A 26164-nucleotide genomic window follows, 5' to 3' on the forward strand; every position below is an offset into this window, starting at 1 on the left:
ATGGAATTTTTTTTACTTATAGTTTCCTTCTTAGCATCAAATCTGATCTGTTTGTTAGAATTTCAGGAATTAAGTCTAAAGAAAGCCAGGGAGAAGCACTATGGTTTGGAGGAAAGAGGGTAAACTCTTTCAGAGGTATCAGAGGAAAAATGCTATCTCATGACTACTTCTAATGCTTACTAGGACCTTGAGCAAATCACATAATCTTCTTATCTATTAACATAAGAGAGTTGAGCTATGTGTCACTTGAGTTCCCTGACAGCTATATATTTATGATTCTATGATATGTGATTCTAAAAGGCAGGGATAAACTGGGAATACATTCCAGGTATGCAAGCAAGGTTATGTAAAGGCAAAGGGATGGAATATACAATGTAGTAAATGAGAAACAGCTAGTAAAAAAATGCATTTTTTTGTGCAATATAATAACCACAGAACTTAAGGGTTGGAAGGAAACTCAGCTGTCATCTAGTCCAAGTTATAACCAAAAGGAATTCTCTGTTTAACATATTTGAAAAATCTTAGCTTGAAAACCTCCAGGGAAGAAGAATCTAACCACTATCTCTCAAGGCAATACATTTTACTTCAGGATAGTTATAATGTTAGAAAGTTTTTGCTGACATTAATTATAAATTTTCCTCTTTGCAACTTTAATCCATTGCTTCTGGTATTAATCCCCTTTACAGATTATTCTTTATACAAGATTAGGCTTGGAGTTAGGAAAATCTAAATTCAAATCCTGCCTCAGATACTTATTTGCTGTTACCTTGGGCAAGTCACATAAGTTCTGTTTGCCTTAATCCACTGGAGAAGGAAATGGTGAAGTACTCCAGTGTATTTGCCAAGATTGACATGCAGGATCCACAAAGAATTAGACACAATAATAACATATACACACATACATTCATTCAAGTATTGGTGTATTATATAAATATATATGTATATAGATATAGGTGTGTCAGACGTGACTGAACAATACCAATATGCACATGTATATGCATATAGGTATTAGAATGTTTTATAATTATATACATAATTTACAAAAACATTCCTTAGAGACAGAATGATGGTCTTCCTCACATGAATTTGTAAACCCAATTTTTTTCATGTGTCCAATCATGATCCCTTGATTCTCTGATTTGCTAGATCAATAATGAATCATTTATTTTCTGTTCTGTTCTTCTTTGTTTATAAAAATGAGTTATATATTTATTTTGGCATAAACTGAGGAAAGCTATTGATAGTTGTGCACATTACTGTTAATAAATGATAACTTGCTCAGAAAGAGCATATCTTGGTCTACATTTTTGTTAAATTTTGTTCATGATGCAGTTATCCCAAGAGACTTTTTTTTAAAAATAGATATTTCATTCCTAAGTAATTTATATTTTCAGTTTTATCAACCAGGATATCAAAATGCATTATTGCTAGTCCTCCCTTGTCTGGTTTGTTTCATTGACTTACTACTCTGTTTTTAAAATAATACCAGATGTATGATGAGTGATGCTTTAAAAAAATAATTTGAATTCCAAATATTCAATTTTTCTTTCCTTCCTAACTTTTAAAATTTTTCCATTAATATGTTAGATTTTTGGTGATTCAATTTGTTTTATTTTTGTAAATTTTTTATTTATTTTAAATACAGAATGAAAAAAGAAAAAAGAACATTGCCATGTCACAGTACAACATAAAACCATATTCAATAAAAAACAATCTGAGATGCCTCCTCCTTTCAGGGCCCTATTTTTATAGGGCTAGATGTCCAGTCATTCAAGAACAGCTATTCCAAATACAGAATAATTCCATTGATTGAAATGTGACATGTAAATTAAAATAAGCAAAAATAATATATCATCCGAGTCACAAGTTAGGTGAAATAAGGAATAGTTCCATATAAGTTGGACAGACTTCTTAGGTTGGGCAGGAGGAAATGTTATAAACTATTACAAATTGAGTGACCTAAGTAGTCAAGATAATAATCTGCTTCCATTAGATAAGGATTGGTCCCAAGGTTTAAAAATATTTGGGGGGAATTTTCCATATAGTTGTAATCTCTGCCATGCTGGGCATGATCATCATGACAAGAAAAAACAAATTATATGAATTATATTTGTACACACACATATACATACATATGCACGTACATCTAAAGCAATATTGATATGGCTGATATATAATGTAGATTTCTTTTGATTGAATTTTTTAAAAGTTTGATTTTGTCTAAGATCAACAATTATTACTACTCTGACTTTTTTTTCCTAGTAAATTCTCCTTCCGATGGCTGTTATATTTTTTGTGTCTCTTATTTTTCAACCCTTCTAATTCTTTTACTTTACTTCTACCTGTGAACTTAACCTCCCTGCTGTTTACCCTCTTTACCTCCCATAGATCTCTCTCTTATTTTCTCTTTCTCACCCTTTCTCTTCTTCTCTATCCCCACTCCTATTAATCTACATACCCTATTCCACATTCCCATTAATCTAAACACTCTTCTAAATCCCATCTTATCCTACTTGTGTCACTCTTTCCCTCCCTGTTTGTATTTTTCCCATTAATCTACATACCTTGTAACTCTGCCTTAAATCTACATTCTTCTATACTCCACATTGTCCTATTCTATCCCTGATTATTTCTTTTTTTTTTTTAATTTTATAATTGTAACTTTTTTTTTTGACAGTACATATGCATAGGTAATTTTTTTTCCCACAACATTATCCCTTGCACTCCCTTCTGTTCTGAATTTTCCCCTCCTTCCCTCCACTCCCTCCCCTAGATGGCAGGCATTCCCATACATATTAAATATGTTATAGTATATCCTAGATACAATATATGTGTGCAGAACCAAATTTTTGTTGTTGTTGTTGTTGTTGTTGTTGTTGAAGGAAGAACTGGATTCAGAAGGTAAAAATAACCTGGGAAGAAAAACAAAAATGCAAACAGTTAATACTCATTTCCCAGTGTTTCTTCTCTGGGTGTAGCTGATTTTGTCCATCATTGATCAATTGGATCTGAGTTAGATCTTCTCTTTGTTGAAGATATCCACTCAGAATACATCCTCATACAGTATTGTTGTTGAAGTGTATAATGATCTCCTGGTTCTGCTCATTTCACTCAGCATCAGTTCATATAAGTCTCTCCAAGCCTCTCTGTAGTCATCCTGCTGGTTATTTCATACAGAATAATAATATTCCATAACATTCATATGCCATAATTTACCCAACCATTCTCCAATTGATGGACATCCATTCATTTTCCAGTTTCTAGCCACTACAAAAAGGGCTGCCACAAACATTTTGGCACATACAGGTCCCTTTCCCTTCTTTAGTATTTCTTTGGGATATAAGCCCAGTAGTAGCACTGCTAGATCAAAGTTTGATCTAGCAGTACAGTTTGATCACTTTTTGGGCATAATTCCAGATTGCTCTCCAGAATGGTTGGATTCTTTCACAACTCCATCAACAATGCATCAGTGTCCCAGTTTTCCCACATCCCCTCCAACATTTATCATTATTTTTTCCTGTCATCTTAGCCAATCTGACAGGTGTGTAGTGGTATCTCAGAGTTGTCTTTTGCATTCCTCTGATCAATAGTGATTTGGAACATTCTTTCATAGGAGTGGAAGTAGTTTCAATTTCATCATCTGAAATTTGTCTGTTCATATCTTTTGACCATTTATCAATTGGAGAAGGGCTTGATTTCTTATAAATTAGAGTCAATTCTCTGTATATTTTGGATATGAGGCCTTTATCAGAACTTTTAACTGTAAAAATGTATTCCCAATTTGTTACTTCCCTTTTAATCTTGTTTGCATTAGTTTTGTTTGCATAAAAACTTTTTAACTTGATGTAATCAAAATTTTCTATTTTGTGATCAATGATTATCTCTAGTTCTCCTGTGGTCACAAATTCCTTCCTCCTCCACAAGTCTGAGAGGTAAACTATCCTATGATCCTCTAATTTATTTATGATTTTGTTCTTTAATGCCTAAATCATGGACCCATTTTGATCTTATCTTAGTATGTGGTGTTAAGTGTGGGCCCATGCCTAGTTTCTGCCATACTAATTTCCAGTTTTCCCAGCAATTTTTGTCAAATAATGAATTCTTATCCCAAAAGTTGGGATCTTTGGGTTTGTCAAACACTAGATTGCTATAGTTGTTCACTATTTTGTCCTGTGAACCTAACCTATTCCACTGATCAACTAGTCTATTTCTTAGCCAATACCAAATGGTTTTGGTGACTGCTACTTTATAATATAATTTTAGATCAGGTACAGCTAGGCCACCTTCATTTGATTTTTTTTTTTTCATTAATTCCCTTGAAATTCTCGACCTTTTGTTCTTCCATATGAATTTTGTTGTTATTTTTTCTAGGTCATTAAAATAGTTTCTTGGAAGTCTGATTGGTATAGCACTAAATAAATAGATTACTTTAGGGAGTATTGTCATCTTTATTATATTCGCTCACCCTATCCAAGAGCACTTAATATTTTCCAATTATTTAAATCTGACTTTATTTTTGTGGCAAGTGTTTTGTAATTTTGTTCATATAATTCCTGACTTTCCTTTGGTATTTAGATTCCCAGATATTTTATACTATCGACAGTTATTTTGAATGGAATTTCTCTTTTTATCTCTTGATGTTGGATTTGGTTGGTGATGTATAAAAATGCTGAGGATTTATATGGATTTATTTTGTATCCTGCAACTTTAATTATGAATTATTTCTAATAGCTTTTTAGCAGAATCTTTTGGGGTTCTCTAAGTATACCATCATATCATCTGCAAAGAGTGATAGTTTAGTTTCCTCATTACCTACTCTAATTCCTTTAATCTCTTTCTTGACTCTTATTGCCGAGGCTAGCGTTTCTAATACAATGTTGAATAGTAATGGTAATAGTGGGCAACCTTTTTTCACTCCTGATCTTACTGGGAAAGGTTCCAGTTACATTACATATGATGTTTACTGATGGTTTTAAATATATGCTCTTGATTATTTTGAGGAATTTATTCCTATACTCTCAAGTGTTTTTAGTAGGAATGGATGTTGGATTTTGTCAAATGCTTTTTCTGCACCTGATTATTTCTTTATAGATTTTGCAGTGTTGTATCTTTTCTTGCTTTCTGTATGTATTGCTCCCTCTTTAACCCATTTCCAGTATGAGTACTTTTCAGAACTACTAGCCCTCCTCCACTATGTAATATTTTCTGTGTTACTTCTTCCTCTGCATCTTATTCATATTGCATAATTACTATTTTTACCTTTTCCTAGAGAGTTTTGCTGTTTTAAGTCACATCATCCTCATCTGGACTATTGACATCTTAGACATATCACTTACATTTCCACACATAAAACATAAACAGTTTGTCCTCATTGAATCTCTTGAAATTTTTGGCTTTTATATGTTAAGTTTTCTTTTGAGTTCGGATTTGTTTGAAACAAAATCCTGAAAAATCTAATAGCTCATTGAATATTGTTTTTTTTTCCCCCATTCAACATCGTCTTTAATTTTGCTGCATATAGTATTTTTAGGCACAGCGCTATTTATTTTGATTGTTATTATATAATATTACAGAACCTGTGAATTTTTATTGTAGCCTTTGATAAATCCTGTGCATTTCTTATTATAGATTGTAGTTCCATCATAGTTGAATTGTTTTTAGTGTTGCTGATTTTTAAAGTCCTTTTAGAGTTCTTCTAAGAACTCTTTGTAGTGGGGCTATTTGACATTTCTCATTGAAAAAGGAGTGGAGTTTTTAGTTTAATTATCTTCCTCTGAATATGATCTTTTCTATCTCCATATTAGCTATTAGTGGTTGGGTTCTTTCTCCTTTGTTTACTCTTTTTTCTTTTTTTGTTTTTAGCAGCTATTAATGTAATCAAGTTGCAGTTCTGAGGCATGGGAAATGATGTCCCAAGTCTCACAATCTTCTTACTGATATTTTTTGAGATATGTCTTGGGGCTCAACCTTAGGCTTTCTCTTCCTAAGCCATAGGGAGGCCTGTCACACTGTTCCACCAATAATCTCCGTCCCTTAGGTGGCAGCAAACTACAATTGTCCACTTCTTTCTTTCAAGCGCCTACAACAAGCAACGTCCCTCAGTAGCCTTAGCCTGGGATATGTCTGGTCAAGCACAAATGTGCTTCATATACCTCCACAGTGGAAGGTCCTTCAATTGTCTTTTAAACCTTTTGATCCCTCATTGCCTCATAGGTATATTTTTTTACATGTTATTTCTCCAGTTAGACTATACACTCATATAAGACTGGAACTTTTTTTAAACCTCTTTTACTATCCCTTTGTTCTTAGCACTGTGTTCTGGTACATAATAAATACTTAGTAAATCTTGTGGACTGATTGACAAACAGAAGAGCTGATATGAGCCACCTTAGTGACCTTGAGTGCTCTTTATGTAGAGATATTTAGTGGGCAGTGGGTGACAATGGCAGAGAGGTAGGAGTCAACACAATACAAATTAGTACAGAATAGGAATCTGTCATCTTTTCCAAGTATAGCAGTGCTGTGAGAACCTGACCCTGACAAAAAAGTTCCAATTTAGTAGGAAAATCTAGAAGTCAAGGAGGAAGGAGAGGGTAAGAAGGGAGAGAGGATTCTGAAAAGATGGTCAGAAAATTTCTGCTCTATAAATTTCCTCCAGAAAAAAGACAGAACTTAAATGGAAGGTAGAGTAATGGAAATAAACAGAAGTCAAGCTAAAACACTTGTTCTCCTAAAACAACCTAAGAAGCCCCTATGAAAGACTTGACCATTGGGGCACAAATTAAACTTTTTGTGAAGTGCCAACTCCTCTGGCCCACTCTGCAGAATGAACAAACCTGGGGAAAGTTGGAGTTGGGAAGTAGCTTCAGTCTTAGAAAACTCTCATCTCAGAAACTATGGGGGGATGGGGAGAGTCCTGATGACTGAGTAGGAGGTAGTTGAAGGATCTTCCACTGTTAGGGGATGCCAAGCACAGATGACCAGATTTATCCCTTGTTGGACTCTTGCTGTAGGGAAAGTGCTGGCACATATTCGGTGAGTGCAGCAGCAGAGGGGCAGGGACCCTGCTGGCTGTGTGCACTTGCACATGAACAGAGTTTTCTCTGTTCCAGAGAAGAAAGAAGAGAACAACTGTAGTTTTCAGCCACTGGAGAGATGGCAGGAAGTAAAATATTTTGAGGGGCATGATGACTTGGAGCTGTAGCAATGGATTAGGAGTGAAGAGGAGAGCCCAGGTTTGAGCCCTGGGACAGACCTCTGAAAATAACTATTAGAAGGATCTAAGGCTTGGTACAGAATTCCTTATGCCTTGGGAATAGCTGCTAAGAAAAAAATAAAAAAAAATTGATCAAGCAGAGGAGAAAGAACTCAACTATAGATAGGTACTATGGGGATATACATATATATCTAGAAGAGTATAAATGTCTTCTAGATTTAGAAAAAAATGAGAGCAAGTGAATGAAGTTGGGAAAGTATATAGGAGGGAATAGGAAAGTAAGGTAAATGAGCAGAAATAAAGGAAAGGAATCAGAAGGGATTGGAATGGAGTAAGCAAAAGAGTGAAGAAGATTAGGAATAGCATGAAGATAGTGAAGAAAATAAATGAAGTAATTATAATTTAAGATTATGAACTAGATGAATTCACCCATAAAATGGAAATAGTAGATTAAAGATTTTAACTCAACAATATGTTGCTTTCAGGAAATGTTATAAAAATTTTATATATATATATATATATATATATATATATATATATATATATATATATATATATATATATATATATATATATGCATATACACACACACACACACAAAACAAAGATCAGGATTAGTATTTATTATGTTAAAAAAAGTAGGCATAGTAATTATGATATCAGACAAATTTAAAGTTAAAATAGATGATTCAAAAGAGAAAAAATAGGGAAACTTGTTTCAGCCATATTATTATTGTTTTACACTATTTAAAATAACTAGACATTATATGGTTGCACTATTGATTTGCTATAGGAAATGATGAGTTGGTGTATTTAGAAAAATATGAAAAGAAGTGGACTTATGAAGGAAAATGCAATCTACTTTCAGAGAAATAGAGGACAAGTGGAAATAATCACACACATACACACATATATCAAATAAGTATTCTATGAAGAAGGTGCAAAGCAACATATCAAAAATACCATAACAAAAATTCTGAAAATCAAAAAGGATATTAATAAAAATGAGAGCAAAATCTATTGAAATGAGAGATACAACTAGGAGCTGTTTAGTTTGGGGGGGATGAGGTGGGGTAAGAGGTAGAGAGTTAAATCAGAGATCAGAGAACTAAACTAATTAGAGTTGAAAACCAGATCATCAGTTTCCAGAGAGAGAGAGAGAGAAATTGTAATTAATGGAATTATTAAAAAAATCTTTTCCCTGATTATATGCCAACAAACTCGGCAATTATTTTAATTGAAGTAGATGAATATCCAAAAATATAAAAATATGAAATTCCCAAATTAACAGAATAAGATATAAGGCATCAGAATCTTAATTGGAATAAATCATAAAAGAACTACCAAAGGAAAATGTCACAGGATCAGATGGATTTTTACAAGTGAATTTTATCAATAATCAAACAAAAATCCTCATTCTCTAAATTATTTGCAAAAATAGAAAAAGAGGATGAGGAACCAAGGTGACAGAGTAAACGCAGGAACTCTCCCAACTCTCTCTCCCCTAAATTGCTCCAAATTCCTTTAAATAATACTCTAAACAAAATTTAAAGCATCAGAAAACCCTAAAAGATGGACTAGAACATTTTCTAGCTGAAGGAAACTTATAAGGTCAGTGGAAAAAGATGGGAGTCCAGTGTTTGCAGTCCCAGTACAGGCTGTGCCAGCACAGCCTCGGACCTGGCCCTGGCTCCAGCCTGATCTGTGAATCAGCAGTAGAGTGGAGGAGGATTCCAGACTTCTCAGCCAAACAGGATTTGGAACATCAGCAGAAAAAGTCTGTGCAGCCAGGATAGGAGCCCAGCACACAATCCCAGCATGCTGGCACAGCCATCAGTGTCAGTGAGGGACCTCTTAATCAGCAGTAGTGAACTATCTCATTGGAAAAACAACTTCCCTAGAAAGTAGATCCAGAAGATTTTAAATTATTGCTGTACCTGAAAATCATAATAAAAAAAAGAGCATATAAAGAGGCATGCCCCAATTGATAAATGATCAAAAGATATGATCTGTGCCCAGGGCTACAAATTCATGCCTATCCTTTGACCTAACAACACCATTACTAGGCATGAATACCAAAAGGTATTCAAAAAATAAAAACAAAAAAAGGAAAATGACCTCTATGTGCAAAAAATATTCATAGTAGCTTTCTTAGAGCAAAAGAAATTGGAAATTGAGGGGATGTCCATCAATTGGGGAATGGCCCAATAAATTGGTATGTGCTTGTGATGGAATATTATTGTTTTATGGGAAATGATGACCAAGAAACTCTTAAGAAAAACAACCACCGCCACCTGGAAAATCCTCTGTGAACTCAAGCAAAGTGAAATATATTGTATACAAAATAATAGCAATGTTCTGGGATGACCAGCTGTAAGTGACTTTGCTATTCTCTGAAGATTTATGATGAAAAATCCTATCCATACTCAGAGAAGGAACTGATTATAGCTGAATATAGATTGAAGTATTTTTTTCTCTTTCTTTTTAGTTTAATTTTCCTTGAGGTTTTTTATTTTCATTAGGGTGGGAGATCTATGTTTTCTTTCACAACTTGCCTTTTATGGAAATGTTCTGCATAACTTGATGTGTAGTTTTTTAATTGTGGGTGAGGATAGGGGAGAGAACCTAGAACTCAAAACATTTTAAAACAAAATGTAAAAAAAATTTTTTGTGAATGTAGCTGGGGGAAAATATTCAATTTTTTAAATAATGGAAATAGGGTTCCAGTATCCAAGTATGGTACCTTGACCTTCCTCACTTTCTGACATTCCCCACACCTCTCCTTTTTTTTAACCATCATTTTGTTTATCATTTGCACTGAAGAAAAGGAACCATGTCATAAATCTACTATCTAAAACCTTCATTATTTTCGGCTTCTCTGCTAGTACAGGTAATTCAACAGAAATGGCAAGAAGGTTCTCAACGCCTATCTAGTAGTGTATTAATGATTATGATAGAAATTAGTGAAGGTATTCAGGAAGAAATTTGCTTGCTATAATTAAGCATCTGGAATATGAAGAAGTAATTCAACTATCATGACATTCAACTATTTGACAGTTTATCAAACTTGAACTGAATAAGGATGATAACCAGTTGAAGCTTATGATTTTTTGTAATGGGCCAGAACTCTGGAGAAATATACTTAAAAAGAGGATTCTTACGAGGTGTTAACTCAGTGGAATTGATAAGACAATGGTTATCTAGTTTAACATGGCAATTAATAGTTCTCTAGTTGAATTAATATTACAACAAATAATGGTTCCCTAATGATATGATTAGCTTATACTCAATATGATGAATGGATTTAATTGTAATAGAGTATTTAGGAGGTCAGAGTTAGACTTAGAGAGAGACTCGGAGACAGACTCTGAGAAGACAGAGGACTGGAGGCTGGAGCTCCAGCCCTCGGACTCAGAGAGACATTCCATCTTCATCAACCTCCTGCAGGCTGGCCTGGCCTCCTGCTTCCCCCATGAGACCAAGGCCTGTCTGAAGGATCTCCAGAAAGCTAGATAAGCCCCACGCAAGGAGACACTTTGTGAAGGAGACAATACTTTTGAACTTTTATCTGTGACTATTCTTGTGGTGATTACTCAGCTGAAACGAAGACCAGTCCCAAGACCTCCAGAAAGTTAATCAGAACACTACAATTTTTAAGTGCTCAGAGAAGCCTAAATGAGAATTTTCTTACAACAAATAGAAAAATTCCTTTTTGACCTTTTTCCCCAGTTAAAAGACCTCACACATAGCTTATGTAACCTAACCATCTGGGCTTTTCTGTTTTGCATTATATCAGTGTGATTCATTCATGTAATAAACTGAGAATAATTATGCAAAATTATTTTTAAAAATAGGAAAAGAGATCCTTTCATAAAAAAATCTTTTCAATATCTAAACAAGGCAATAGCAAATCTATCTATACATCATTATCCTTAATAAATTTCAATGTAAAAATATTAAATATTAACACTGAGTCTATGACATTACAAATATTATATATTATACAGGAATATACAGGACTGCTTTTCAATACAAGGAAAACTGCTCTGTTTTGTCTATCTTTCAGAGAAAAGAAAGAAATTCCATTCTCTCTGTGATGATCTCCTCATCCAGTCTTTTCCTGTCTCTCTAGGAATGAAAGAAATATCATTATATCATCTCTCTCTCACTTGCATTTTTGATCCCTTTCATCTGAGTTGCCTGAATTCCTAAAAAGACACTACTCTGGGTGGGGCCAGACCTCTTGGGATATTCAAAACCTACCAGAATTCATTTCTCAAAAGATTAACAATTCCAATCTCTTATATCTTTTTCATCTTAATCTTCTAAAATCCTGTTTTCTTATATTCTAACACTGTTTCCTGTTTTCAACCTAATGCACTTCCCCACAATTTTCTTTTCTATATAATGCCTGCTTTATTTGGTAACCAACTTGCTTTCATTTTAAATCTTTTACTGTTCCTCTCTCTCCAGTTTCTGGCGTCTTCCTGATGACATTCTTCCCAGGCTATACTTTCTAGCACTGATGCACTAGAGCTTTCTAGCACTTTGCTTCATTTATTCAAATTCATCGATTGAGATAGAAAATTTAGAATTTTCCTTGCTCTGGACTTTTTTGCTATAACTAGTAACATTTCCTTTGAAGGTTGCTCAACCCATATCCATCAACCCAATCAGAATTCTGGTTGCTGTTGTTTACTGCTCTCCAAGATATTTATCATTTCAATGCCTCACTTACAGTCTTTCTTTCTTCCCCAGTTCTTGTCCTCATATCTGGAGACTAAAACATAAATAATGATATCCTTGGTCATACCTGCTAATGATAGCTGCCCCTCAGAACTCTGACTTCTCTTTTCCCTCTATCTTATTTCAATTGGTTATCTCATCAACATCTGTGGATTTTATTAGCCTCTCTTTGTAGATGATTCTCATATCTAATTATCTCATTTTACCTCTCATGAGCTCCAGACTTGTAATTTTCAATTGTCTTTTGGATATCTTGAACGAGAAAAACTATAGATGTCTTAAGCTTATCATGTCCAAAACTTAATTCATTTCCCCCAAACCCTATCCACTTTTTAAATGTGCTTATTTACTGTTGGAAGCACAGTATCTTTCTATTTATTTAGTCTTTGTCATCTGGAATCCTTACACTCTCATCCTCTTTTGTCTAATCTGATGTCAGATTCTATCATTTGTACATTTATAATATCATTCATATAGATTCTTTTTCTCCTTTGAGTCTCTTTCCACCTTGGTTCGAACCTTCATCTCTTCACAGCCAAACAATAGCTTGCTCGTTGCTTTCTCCACTTCAAGTTTCTCTTTACTCCATTCTTTCCTCTAGCTGTCAGTTAATCTTTAAATTAGAGGACTGACCATGTCACAAAAGTGAGGAGGTAATCCCGACATCCTTATTCAATAAAGTCCAGTGGATCTCTACTACTTGTAAAATCAAATATAAATTCCTTTGGTTTTAAAAAGCCCTAAATAATAACCTGACTTCCAATCTTTCCATTCTTTTTATATTCTATTGCCATAGGCTGCCAGAGGTGATTCAATGACAATGACATAATTTCTGTTTCTCACACAAGTCTTCATTAGCTGTTTCTCATGCCTGGAATCCTCTCCCATTTTATCTCTTTCTCCTGTTTTCTCTAGTTCCTTCATGTTCAGATAAAATACCAAGTCTCAGATCTTCATTTATGTTAGTTAGTACCTCTGTTGAGGAGCTCCAGTTTATTCTGTATATATTTTGTTTGTACATAGCTGTTTGCATGTTATCTCCCCTTTTAGATTGTGATCTTTAGAGCACTTTTTTTTTGCTTTTCTTAGTATTCCCAGTGTTTAATAAATGATTGTTAAGTAATAAATAATAACAGTAACAACTAATAATATAATAATACCTTAATAACACTGGCAAACAAATTACATGACTACATCTTTTTTTTTTTTAGCATTTGTTTTTCCAAATACATGCAAAGATGCTTTTCAGCATTCCCGTTTACACCATCTTGTGTTCCACATTTTCTCCCTCTTTGCCTTCAACCCCTTCTCCAAGAGAACAATCAATCTGATATAGGTTAAACATGTAATTCTTCTAAACATATTTCCATATTTGTCATGTTGTACAAGCAAAATCAGATTAGAAATGAAAAAAAAAGGAAAAAAAAAACAAGCAAACAATAACAGAAAAGTGAAAATATTGTGCTTTGATCCATATTCAATCTCCATAGTTTTCTCTCTGCATACATATGGTACTTTCTATCACAAATCTGTTAGAATTGCCTTGAAATCACCTCATTGTTGAAAAGAGCCAAGTCCATCACAGTTGATCATCACATAATCTTGTTGTTACTGTGTATAATGTTCCCTTGGTTATGCTCTCTTTATTTAGCATCAAGTTCATATAAGGCTTTTCTGAAATCAATCTGTTCATCATTTCTTATAGAACAATATTATTCCATTGTATTCATATACAGTAACTTATTCATTCTCCAACTGATAGGCGTCCACTCAATTTCCAGTTCCTTGCCAAACATTTTTGCATATATGGATTCCTTTTCCTTCTTTTATCTCTTTGGGATACAGATCCAATAGAGACAATAGATGCTTTTGACAAAATACAAAATCCACATCTATAAATGTATCTCTCTTCAATGTCTTTTATAATGTAGGGCTGGAATTATATGAATGGTGAAAGCTAGAAATCTTTTAAATAATAATAGAGTTAACCAAAGACTTCAGCTTTTGGGATAAGAACTCAATGTTTGACAAAAATTGCTGGGAAAATTGGAAATTAGTGTGGCAGAAACTAGGCATTGACCCACACTTAACACCATACACCAAGCTCAGGTCAAAATGGGTTCATGACCTAGGCATAAAGAATGAGAGTATAAATAAATTAGAGGAACATAGGATAGTTTACCTCTCAGACCTGTGGAAGAGGAGTGAATTCATGACCAAAGAAGAACTAGAGATCATAATTGATCACAAAATAGAAAATTTTGATTATATCAAATTGAAAAGTTTTTGTGCAAACAAAACTAATTCAAATAAGATTAGAAGGGAAGCAATAAAGCAATAAACTGGGAAAACATTTTTACAGCCAAAGCTTCTGATAAAAGCCTCATTTCCAAAATATATAGAGAATTGACTCTAATTTATAAGAAATCAAGCCATTCTCCAATTGATAAATGGTCAAAGGATATGAACAGAGAATGAACAGACAATTCTCAGACGAAGAAATTGAAACTATTTCTAGCCATATGAAAAGATGCTCCAAGTCATTATTAATCAGAGAAATGCAAATTAGGACAACTCTGAGATACCACTACACACCTGTCAGATTGGCTAGAATGACAGGGAAAGATAATGCAGAATGTTGGAAGGGATGTGGGAAAACAGGGACACTGATACATTGTTAGTGGAATTGTGAATGCATCCAGCCATTCTGGAGAATGATTTGGAGCTATGCTCAAAAAGTTATCAAACTGTGCATACCCTTTGATCCAGCAATGTTACTACTGGGCTTATATCCCAAAGAAATACTAAAGAAGGGAAAGGGACCTGTATGTGAGAACTATTAATCACCATGCTAAACTAGATAACCATTGTCTTATCGATTCCACTGAATTAGCACTTTGTAAGAATCTTTGTTGCAAGTAGAGTTCTGGTCTATTATAACAAATAAGCTGGAGAAGAAAATGGCAAACAAATACAGTACCTTTTCCGAGAAAACCACAAATAGGATGAATCCAAAACAACTGAACAAAAAATTATTTTCCAAATAATCTTTAAAATAATTAATTATATGACTTCTGTAGAAACACAGAAGTTTTGCTATTATCAATTTGACTTATAGATATATTTAGGAATCACTCTATGAATTTGAATCCTTTTTTAATCTCAGATTATCATTTTTTCCTTATAGGTTAAAGTACTGTGTCATCAGTTACTTGTCCAGGTCTGTGATTTGTTGAGGCTAAAAGATTGCCATCTCTTTGGACTCAGTGTCATACAGAGTAAGTTTCCATTCCCACATTAATTGTCATAGTAGATCTGTTGAACACTTACAATTTTACTTTTTAAATCTAGTTTACTGTTATAAAATTGTATTTTAAAAGTATTCAGTATGAATTTGATAAATAATTACCAGTATAGAAATCTTATACACGTTTTTACCCTCTAATGACTTTGAATTTCTTGGGAGATATGTATAAGGATCAGAGACTAACTATAAAAGTTGATTACTAGATAAATGTATGGACTGATTTCTGTATATTTTATTTTTTAATAGTCATTTTGCTTTTGAGTAGAAATGGGCAGCTAAATAGTACATTGGATAGAAGGTCAGCCAGGAGTCAGGAAGACTCATATTCCTTGGTTAAGATCTGGCCTCAGGAACTTACTAGCTGTATGATCCTGGGCAAGTCACTTAACTGTCTCAGTTTCTGAGCTGGAGAAGAAAATGGCAAACCACTTATTTACCAGGAAATCCCAAATGGGTTCATGAAAGATAGGAAATAACTGAAAACTTAAAACAATTGTAAATACAAAATTTTTATAGTTTAACTCTATTTTCATTTCAAAAACAGTCATAAGAAACAAGATTTCTTTATTCTCTGAAGGTTTTTTTTTTAAACCATTTTACTGTTGTAAATTATACCATTATATAAAAATTTTAAGTTTTTTCTTCAGCTGGACAATACTAACATACTTTGGAAATATATATAGGACACATTTTTCATTTATAATTTATGTAGAGGATATTGTAGAGGACATTGTCATTTGGAGTACTCAACTAGAATTTGTTACATATGTTTATGAGAAAGTTGAGCAGAAGGTTCAGGCCTCTTTTCATATACTTCTCCAGGGACGTTTCTTATTCTCAGTCCTTTCCTAGAGTTAGTACCAATTGACTTTCAATTTTGAAATCACTTTGAAAAAGTTTTGCTATTAAGATGACTCTGAGATACCACTACACACCTGTCAGATTGGCTAAGATGACAGGAAAAAATAATGATGAATGTTGGAGGGGATGTAGGAAAACTGGGACACTGATACATTGTTGGTGGAGTTGTGAAAGAATCCAGCCATTCTGGAGAGCAATCTGGAATGATGCCCCAAAAGTTATCAAACTGTGCATACCCTTTGATCCAGCAGGGCTACTACTGGGCTTATATCCCAAAGAGGTACTAAAGAAGGGAAAGGCACCTATATGTGCCAAAATGTTTGTGGCAGCTCTTTTTTGTAGTGGCTAGAAACTGGAAATTTTTATTTTAGAGTTAATTATGAACCACTAGAGTATTGATTAAGGAACTCTGGAGCCCTATGTTTTAGGAAAAGCACTTTGCTAGCACAAAGTGGTTTGTGATTTGATACTCAAAGTGATCTGAGGCAGTAAAATCAACATGAGTCAAGGCATGAGATGATGAGGGCCTGCACCAAGGTAGTAGACAGCAATGAGACTGTAAAATGTGAAACTAAAAATTTCAAGACTTCACACAGATTAATATGGGGTGGTGAGTGTGAGTCAGCAGTAAAGAATGACATTGAGATTTTGATGACTGGGGTAGATATAAATCTATCCATAAAAGAAAAGTTGAGGGGCAGCTAGCTGGCGCAGTGGATAGAGCACCAACCCTGAAGTCAGGAGGACCTGAGTTCAAAGCTGGTCTCAGACACTTAACATTTCCTAGTTGTGTGACCCTGAACTAGTTACTTAACCCCAATTGCCTCAGCCAAAAAAAAAAAAAACAAAAAAAAAACCAAACGTTGAGTTTTTCCTTTCTTGTGTTACACTGACCTTTAACAGTATTTGAATTGTTTTTGGTAATTTCTTGAAAGATGATGTGTAGGCCACTTTTTTTTTTTAATGGCTTTTTAGGTATGGCTTTCCAGTAATACTTAATTATCTTTCTTACTTCTACTTTCCATATCAGTTATTTGTCCAATGAGATACTTCATATTTTCTATTTTTTCATTCATTTGATTTTATTTTGTTTAATATGTCATTGAGTCATTAGTTTCCACTTGCCCAATTTTACTTTTTAAGGGATTAAAGTAATCCCTTCAATGAGTTTTTTGTACCTCTTCTAATTTGGTCAATTTTTCATTTTAAACAGTTCTCTTCAATAGATTTTTATGTCTCTTATACCATTTGACTTATATTTTAATGTCAATAAATATTATTTTTTGTGCCTCCTTTACCAAGTTGTTGATTCTTTTTCATTATTTTGTTATATCATTCTGATTTCCCTTCTCTTCCCTAATCTTTTCTTTGCCTCTTTTATTTTATTTCTAAAATCCTTTTTGAGATTTTCTGGGAGTTTTTGTGAGATTTGAGGCCAGATTTTTTTTTTTTTTTTTCGGTAACAATTTCAATTTTGTTGTATTCTTTGAGTGTGTTTTGATCTTCTTTTGTCACCATTATAACATTTTATGGTCAAATTTTGTTGTTTTTTTGATCATTTTCCCAGTCTATTTCTTGACTTTTAATTATATGTTAAAATTGGATTCTTTCTTGGATAAAAAGGGCTTCAGGTTTTTCCTACTACTGTTCATAGCTAGTCTTAGAAGTCTGTAGGTTTTTAGTGCTTTCAAGATAGTGTGATGAAAGGTGTGATGCTTTCCTAAACTGTGTTCTGATTTGTGAGTGACTATAAAGCACTCTTTTTTGCCCTGGAACTGTGATCAGGATCCTTACACTCCTGCAGCTGCACATTCTAGTGTGTTAGTGCTCTTCCCCTCCCCCCCTACTCTGAACAGTAACCTAGAACTGCATGTAGACATTGCAGTGCTAGCAAAGCATCCCCTATAATTTCCTTCTGGCCTTCTTGCTATCTGTGGGTTAAGATCTCTGAAAACTGCCTCTGCCTGTTCATTCACCCCAAAGCCTGGCTTGCCTTTGTGCAGCCCGTGTTGGATTGTGTTCTTTTTCTCACCCCAGTAGGACCTTCTGGGGTTTCTTGAACTGGAAAATTGTTTCACCCTATCCTTTTGGCTTTGTGGCTTCAGAATTTTGCTTTAAAATTGTTTAGAGGGGACTTGGAGAAAGTTCAGGTGAGCACCTGTGTTTACTTTGCCATCTGACTTTCAGAAAACTTCTTTCTAAATGTACACAAGGAGGGATGGAGACAGAAATATAGTGGAGAGGCAGACATAGAGCATTATGGATAGAACCTGGTAGTAGAATAGAGATGATTATATGATATGCCATGTTCAAATCAAAGAAGATTTGAATGAGGGGAATGCGACCCCTGTACTGTGTTTAGTGTGTATGTCTGTATGTGTGTGAGAGACCCCTGAACTTTGAGAAATAAAAGAGCCTATAGGGCAATAGGCAAGGAGGAAGGGCAAATACTGACAATGGAGGAGAAAGAAAGAAAACTTTTGTGTTAAGGAGTGAATTCCACTGATGAATGTTCCTATGGGTGAAGAAAAATGAAGGTCTATAAGAACCTTATGCTAAATATGGCCTAGATGATTTCCTACTCAGAAAGTATATTACTCCTACCTTGGGAAGGGGAAAGTTGGAACTCCTGAAGGGATATGACACCTCATGAGTTTTAATAGAGAAAGATGGCAGAAAATACCAACCTAAATATCATAACTTTAAATATTAATCAGTCAATATAATATAAAAACATTGTTGCTTAAGAATCACATTTAAAAAACAAAGACCTATACTATACAAAATAAAACTGAGGATTTGGAATTTTTTTTTTTTTACAACTTACATTCCATCAAAAAACAAACTAGAAGTTGTAATCATACTATCTTGAAAAAACAGAAACAATTAGAAAATTAAAAGGGATTACCAAGGAAGCTACATTAAATTTATTCAAATTCTCTAGGAAACATCTGAGCTAATTAAAAAAAAAAAACATAGTAATAATATTGGAGTCACTTGATAGGATACTCTTAATAGTTTTCTCTGTATTTTGGAATAGTCCTAAAAGAAAAACAAAAGGGAAAATATGGGACTGAAAAAAATTGCTAGAGAAACTAGAATTAACAGATCTGGAATCTTCTAAATAAGACAGTAAAAGAAAATATATAAATCTTAGCACCACATAGAAGTTTTTAAAATAATTGACTCTGTAACTAGGAAACAGATACTACAAACAAATGTCAAAAGGCATAGAAAGTTAATACATCCTTTACTTATACAATAAAAAAAAAATAATAATTTGCCAAGTGTCCTCAAATAAAAGATACAAATTCAAATACAGGCAACAGTGAAATCCTGAATAATTTGCAGATCAAAGAACAAATCACAGAAACATTTGGTAATTATGTAAAAGAAAGTAAATCATAATGGGTAACCAAAATACCAAAATTTCCATGATAAAGATAAAGCAGTCCTTGGGGGAGTGGGAAATCATATCCTTATATTAACAAAATAGAAAAAGAGAGGTTTAATAAACTGCACATGCATTTTAATAAATTTTAAACCAGTGAATAAACCTGAAACAAGCACAAAACATATTTAAAATCAAGATAAATAAAATTGAAATAAATCCTAAGGAAATCATAAATAAAACTAAAAGCTGCTTGTTTTAAAATAGACAGACATATAATCTGATTAAAAAAGAAGGAATAAGATCAAATAAATAAATGATCATGGTAAAATCATAGCAAAGCTCAAAGAAGTAAAAAGAATTAAATATGTGTTAAGGAAACTGAAGACATCATAGAAATTTCTTTTTAAAAAAAAAAAACATTTAAACTCTGAAGACCAGATAAAGATCTTAATCTAATCTCTGAAAAGGAAATAGATTTAACTATAAAGGAACCACCAATGTGGGGAGGAGGACATTTAAAAAAAAATTGTCCTTATAAATTCACAGGAAAATCCTATCAAACTTTTAAAGAACAATGAAAGAGCATACTTCCCAAATTATTCTTAAAAATTAAGAAAGGAAGACATGCCAAAATTCTTTTATGAGATAAATATAGTCTTCGTACCTAAACAAAAAAAGGTAAGAACAAAGAAAGTTATCAGCCAGTATCATTAATGAACATTAATTCAGATGTTAAATAGAATCTTTTAAAATAGAATATATTTATCCAAGAAATCATTATCACCAAGTGTCATTTATGCCAGAGCTGCAAGGATGGTTCAACATTAGTTAAGCAACGAATACCATTAATCATTAAAGACCAAAATATCTAAAATCATTTGATCATCTTATTAGAAGTTTAAAAAGCCTTCAATAAAATATACTACTCTTTTATGCTAAAAACCCTACAATGTTTAAACATAGAGATACATTTTTAAATATAAAATATAAGTATTTAAAATAAAAAATAGACCTTATATAGAATGAGGATACATTCAAACTTTTTTCATCAAGTAGAACAATTAAAGCAAGGGTGCTGCTCTCTGTTTCTTTTTACTATTATTTAATATAGTTCTGAAAATGCTAGCAACATCAGTAAGATAAGAGAAGGAAATTAAAGGTTAAAAATAAAAAGAGAGATTTTTTTTTTTTCTTTTGCTGAAATGACTGTTTACTTGGAAAATCCTAGGGAATCATAAAATACTAATTGAGACAATTGTTTTAGTACAAGGCTCCAAAATAAATTCTCAAAAACCAACATTTCTATGTAGTCATAACAAAACCACACAAGAAGTAATGATAGAAAGGAACTTTTCATTCCTAATAACTACAAAAATGCATAAAAATATTTGGGGATGGAGGTATTCAGGCACACAAAAGAATTGTATAAATTCAAATAGTGTTTTTTAAAGATATAAAGAACAAGTTAAATAGTTGAAAGAATATTTTCTTCCCATGAGTGGACCATATCAATTTGAAATGACAATGCTACCAAAATGAGTTTATGGTTTTAATGATAATAATTACGAAATTCATTTGGGAAAACATATCTAGAATGTCAAGAGAAACAATGACTACAGATGGAGAAAGAAAAGCACTTCTTTTGAAATACAGGCCCAGTAGAGATACTGCTGGATCAAAGGTAATGTACAGTTTGATAGCCCTGTATCTTAAAGAGATAATTAAAAAAAGGGAAAAGGACCCGAAATATTTGTAGCAGCACTTTTTGTAGTGGCAAAAAACTGGAACTTGAGTGGATGCCTATCAGTTGGGGAATGGCTGAATAAACTATGGTATATGAATGTTATGGAATATTACTATTCTATAAGAAACGATCAACAGAATGATTTCAGAAAGACCTGGAGAGACTTACATGAACTGATGCTAAGTGAAGTGAGTAGAATCAAGAGAACATTGTGTATAGCAACAAGATTATGCAATGATCAATTTTGATTGTTGTGTCTCTTATCAATAATGAGGTGAGTAAATATGTAATTGTATATTTTTAATAAATATTGGATTGCTCACTGTTTGGGGAGGAGGGAAGGAAAAAAATTTGAAACACAAGGTTTTTCCAGTAGTAAATGTTGAAAGTTATCTTTACATATATTTTGAAAATAAAAAGCTATAAAAAGAAGCAGAGATATTAATAAAACTTATTTTTTAAAACTCACCAAAATTACTGATATACCTATTTTGCTTACATAAAAGAAAAGTAGGGAGAATTCAAAATTTTCTGCAAATTATACCAGAGTTTCTAAAATAGCAACATGTCCTCGGTCCTTTATAAAACAGAAATCCAAACATCTTCATTGATGATATTATCTTAAGATATCTTTTAAAATATTTTAGAATAGTATGCAATTATGATACTTGTTAATGTGCCTAAAGTTAGTTTTCAATTTTTTTGTATATTAATTTTTTAAAAATTATACTTTTTTAACCTTCTTTCTCCCCCATTTTTTTGATACAGATAATGAACATATTTACATGGAGTTATCACAGAAACTTTATAAATATTGTCCAAAAGAATGGAAGAAGGAAGCCAGCAAGGTATGATCATAAGAAATCAGTTGAGTGAGATTATATCCATGAATCAAATTGTTTTGATTTAACTCACTATTTCAAATGTAGCTGTTATAAATTAGAGAAAGTAAAATAGGACCTCCTGCAGTTGTGAATGAAATGGAAATGAATTATATTATTAAAATTATAAATGCAAATTTATTTAAATATCATTAGTTTATTACTAATCTTAGGAATGTAAGAATTTTTTGAAACTATCACTTCAACAAAAAATAACTTGTAAACTTATCATTGAGAGACATCTCTTGCCATAAAAAGAACACAGCAAATTATAACTTTAGAGTTGTGATATGTTAGGAATGGCAATGTATGACTTTTTTTTTAACTGTTTGATTTTTCTGGATTTAATAATACATGGTATTCATAAATGATAATTGACTTCATTCTGTCATCATCAACTCTTATATGATAACCAACGTGATTTTTTTGATCTTTTCAGTTTCTGAAGCTTCTTATTTTGAAGCTCACCTCATTTTACTTTGTATATATCCAAATGATATGTCTGTTTGTTTTAGGGTATTGACCAGTTTGGTCCTCCAATGATCATTCACTTTCGGGTACAATATTATGTGGAAAATGGCAGGTTAATAAGGTATGGAAAAAGTAGCTCATTTCTTTATTTCTATCTTGTTTAAAAAATAATCACATAAAATTTTTAAATGTTAACTCATAAGCTAATGAATTTGTAATAATTATAATTTAGATTTTATAATTTATTATAATTTGTATATTCCATTTTCAATAATAAGTCAGCCATTTGAAAGATAGAAATTTTGAAGTATAACTTCATGTTACACTGAAGATGAAATGCACGAACTGAAGTAGTTATTATTTATCATTTTACTTTACAGGTTTACAAAGTACATATGTCTTCTTATTTAATCCTTTAAAATGTTATTTAGCAAAAAGAATTACCTATAACCTATCATTGTGGATTAATACTTTATGATTTTTATGTTTTTCTTTCAAAATTTATAAAGCATTTAATGTATATTCTCATTTGATCCATTAAAAAAAATCTATCATTTTAGCAAAAAAAAAAAAAAAAAAAAGGTGGTAGTAGCTACTATTTGTGGATTGTTGACAGGAAAAGCAAAATATGTACTTTTACCATAATAAGAAAATTGCTCTTCCCCTTATGATTGTAATGTTGAATAAATACCAAGACTTTACAGTAGTCCTTTGAGATAGCTGATAAAAACATACTAGCTATTTGGTAACCTTTACCATCCATCCTCTACCATTTACTGTTCCATATAAATGATATTTTATCTCTTTCCTCCATGCAGGAGGCATGGAGTGCTTTTCCTTCTTACCATTCAGAGTTCAGAACAAATACTACCGCCTGGAAAACATTTTTGCTGATTTCTTTTACTGTTACTGTTTACTTTTACTGTTAACCAGTTGTTAACAAACTTGTTTCCCTAATTATTTTATGTTTGATTTTATATTTTATATAATACACTAGTAGAATGTAAACTCTTTCAAAGAGAGTACTATATGTTTTTTGCTTTTGTATCCCTAGCATAGTGTCTGATACATAGAAAGTGCTTTATAAATACCTAATGAATTGAATTATATCCTCATTTTATAGATAAGGAAACTGAGCAAGTCACTTCATTTCTCACAGCCTTAAAGCCACATAATTAGTAAATGGCAGAACATTAACATAAATACATCTTTTCATTCCAAGCCTAATGCACATTCTGTTAGATTGAACTTCCTCCCTATTGAAATTTTTTTTTCTCCTGGAATAAATAAGAGCTTGGAATTTGAAAAAAGCAAAAACAACAAAAAATTGGCTTCAACCTAATTTCTGTTACTTGTGTGATCCTGAACAAGTCATTTAATTCATATTACCTCAGTCAATTCCTTGGGACTTAATCACTAAATTGTAGCTCATGATCTGCCTTGGTGGCTATGGCTCTGTGGATAATTTGTTGCATCAGGTATTACTGAGGAAATAATAGGGTTTTTTATGTATTTCTATAAAGAAAATGATGAAGACAAATCATCTGAAACAGTATGATGCAGGGGAAGTAGTACTAGATTTGAAATTAGAAGACCTAGTTTCAAATATCAGATACTTATTCCACTTCTGTGACACTGGGCAAGTCACATTCTGGGCCCTACTCTTTTGCTCTCAGTTTCTTTACATTTAAAATTTTTTTATTTTATTTTATCCTGACTTGAGAGACAAGCATTTCTATAAAAATAGAATAGAAAAAATGCATATGAAACTATCAATTTGGTATGCATAATTTGCTATTCCTTTTAAATATATAATAAAGTTATCATATAACTTTCTTTTTTTTTCCTTCCCTTCTCTTTCTAACCCACCCTAGAGATGACTCCCAGATATGGGCATGCATGTGTGTATACATTTGTGTATGTGTGTATGTACATGTATATATATATATGTATATATATATGTGTGTATATATATGTATGTGTAAAATAATTTTGTACATGTTTTTCTTTATAAGTTCTTTTTCTGGACACACAACTTCCTTCATAGGTCCTTTTATAATTAGTAATTTGGGTGTTTATAATAGTCAAAAATACTAGTCAAAGTTGTTCTTAAAACAAGATTGTGGTTTGTGTAAGTCTTATGTTTTTCTAAGATCATTGAGCTCAATTGTTTCTTATAACACAGTAATATTTGATAGGTATCCCTGCATTTCTGATTCTTTGCCACCACAAAGAATGCTGCCATATTTTAGAACTATCGGTTCTTTGAAAAAAACTTAGTATGGTATAATGGTGGATCAGATACATAGTTGGGGGATGATTGGTACATATTAAATAATACTTAGAGGTTGTTTTAATTTGCAGTTCTCTGATCAGTGATGATTGAGAGACTTTTTGAATATGATGATAAGTTGTTTTGATTTCTTCATTGGAAAACTGCATGAGAACTTGTCGTTAAAACCTAGCAAAATGAGAGTACAAATTCCGTTGTGTGACAACTTGAGGATCAAGTTGGTCATAAAGAAGAACAAACTGGTTGCATTAAATTTGGAGGTCATCTATAAAAAATTTATTTATAATGGATTTTATTACTTGAATAATTTTAAACACTAAATAATTCATAGAAATCGATGATTCAAAATAAAGTTTTTCCTTAAAATTTTCCTTAAAAAATAATCCCCTACATGTACTGAATCACATTTTTGACTTGTTTGTTTATATGCCCCCAAGAAACATGTAAAATGGGAAAAGTGAATTTAGCTGAATGACTATAGACAATAAAGATTTATTTGCTTTTATGCTGTGCCATTTGTAGCTTTGAATAGTAGAGTCAGGAAAACATGCATTCATATGCTGTTAGTTGTGTGACCTTGGGAAAGTCATTTTCTATGACTTAGTTTCAGAAAAAGTGCCACTCCCTTCATTTCTTTTTCTTTAATCCAATGAAATAATAGCTCTAATCACTATCATTATCTCTATCCCCCTAGATAAAAATAAATAAAAGAAAAATATGGAGCCTTCTTTCCTCTTTAATGGCAAAAAATCTTATGAATTTTTGTGATTTAATATAATCTGTTATGAAAAAAAGGAAAATAGATTATTCACTTATTAACTGTCTAGGGCTTGTAAATGGTTAACACAAATCAAAACATTGTATAGTCAATATAAATTTATATATATATATATTTTTTAAATCTCTAAGTTTTTTACATATAGGAGGTTAGGGAGGAAGGGAAGAAAAGAAACATATATAAACACTTTATTTTGAGCACTACACAGTTAAGCTCGACTTTTCCCAAAAATCACCCACTATCTATTTTTTTAATTTAACTTTTAAAAATAAAATTTATATTTTCTCCCACTACCTCCTTTACTGAAAAATAAAGGAAAATAAAGCCCTTATAATATCAAGCAAAACAAATATCCATATTGACCATGTACGAAGGTATGACACTGTCTTCATTCATGTATCCTCAGAAGCATGTTTAATCAGAGTTCTTAAGTCTTTAAAAATTGTTTGAGTTATTATTGTATAGATTGTTCT

General features: G+C 32.4%; 1 protein-coding gene across 4 annotated transcripts in view; it reads left to right on the forward strand.

Moving 5' to 3' along the window:
* FRMD6 (FERM domain containing 6) overlaps positions 1-26164 on the forward strand; it is a 91344-nt gene that overhangs the window by 34308 nt on the left and 30872 nt on the right. For 3 of the 4 annotated variants that reach the window (XM_074290537.1, XM_074290538.1, XM_074290539.1), the window contains 3 exons: positions 15150-15240; positions 22037-22116; positions 22665-22741. In XM_074290537.1, coding sequence (XP_074146638.1) covers positions 15150-15240; positions 22037-22116; positions 22665-22741 — 248 coding nt within the window. Of the gene's footprint in view, positions 1-15149; positions 15241-22036; positions 22117-22664; positions 22753-26164 lie in introns of all 4 variants that reach the window. The other variant, XM_074290540.1, reaches the window with a different exon arrangement.

This window comes from Sminthopsis crassicaudata, chromosome 2, assembly GCF_048593235.1.
Source record: "Sminthopsis crassicaudata isolate SCR6 chromosome 2, ASM4859323v1, whole genome shotgun sequence".
Lineage (NCBI taxonomy): Eukaryota > Metazoa > Chordata > Mammalia > Dasyuromorphia > Dasyuridae > Sminthopsis > Sminthopsis crassicaudata.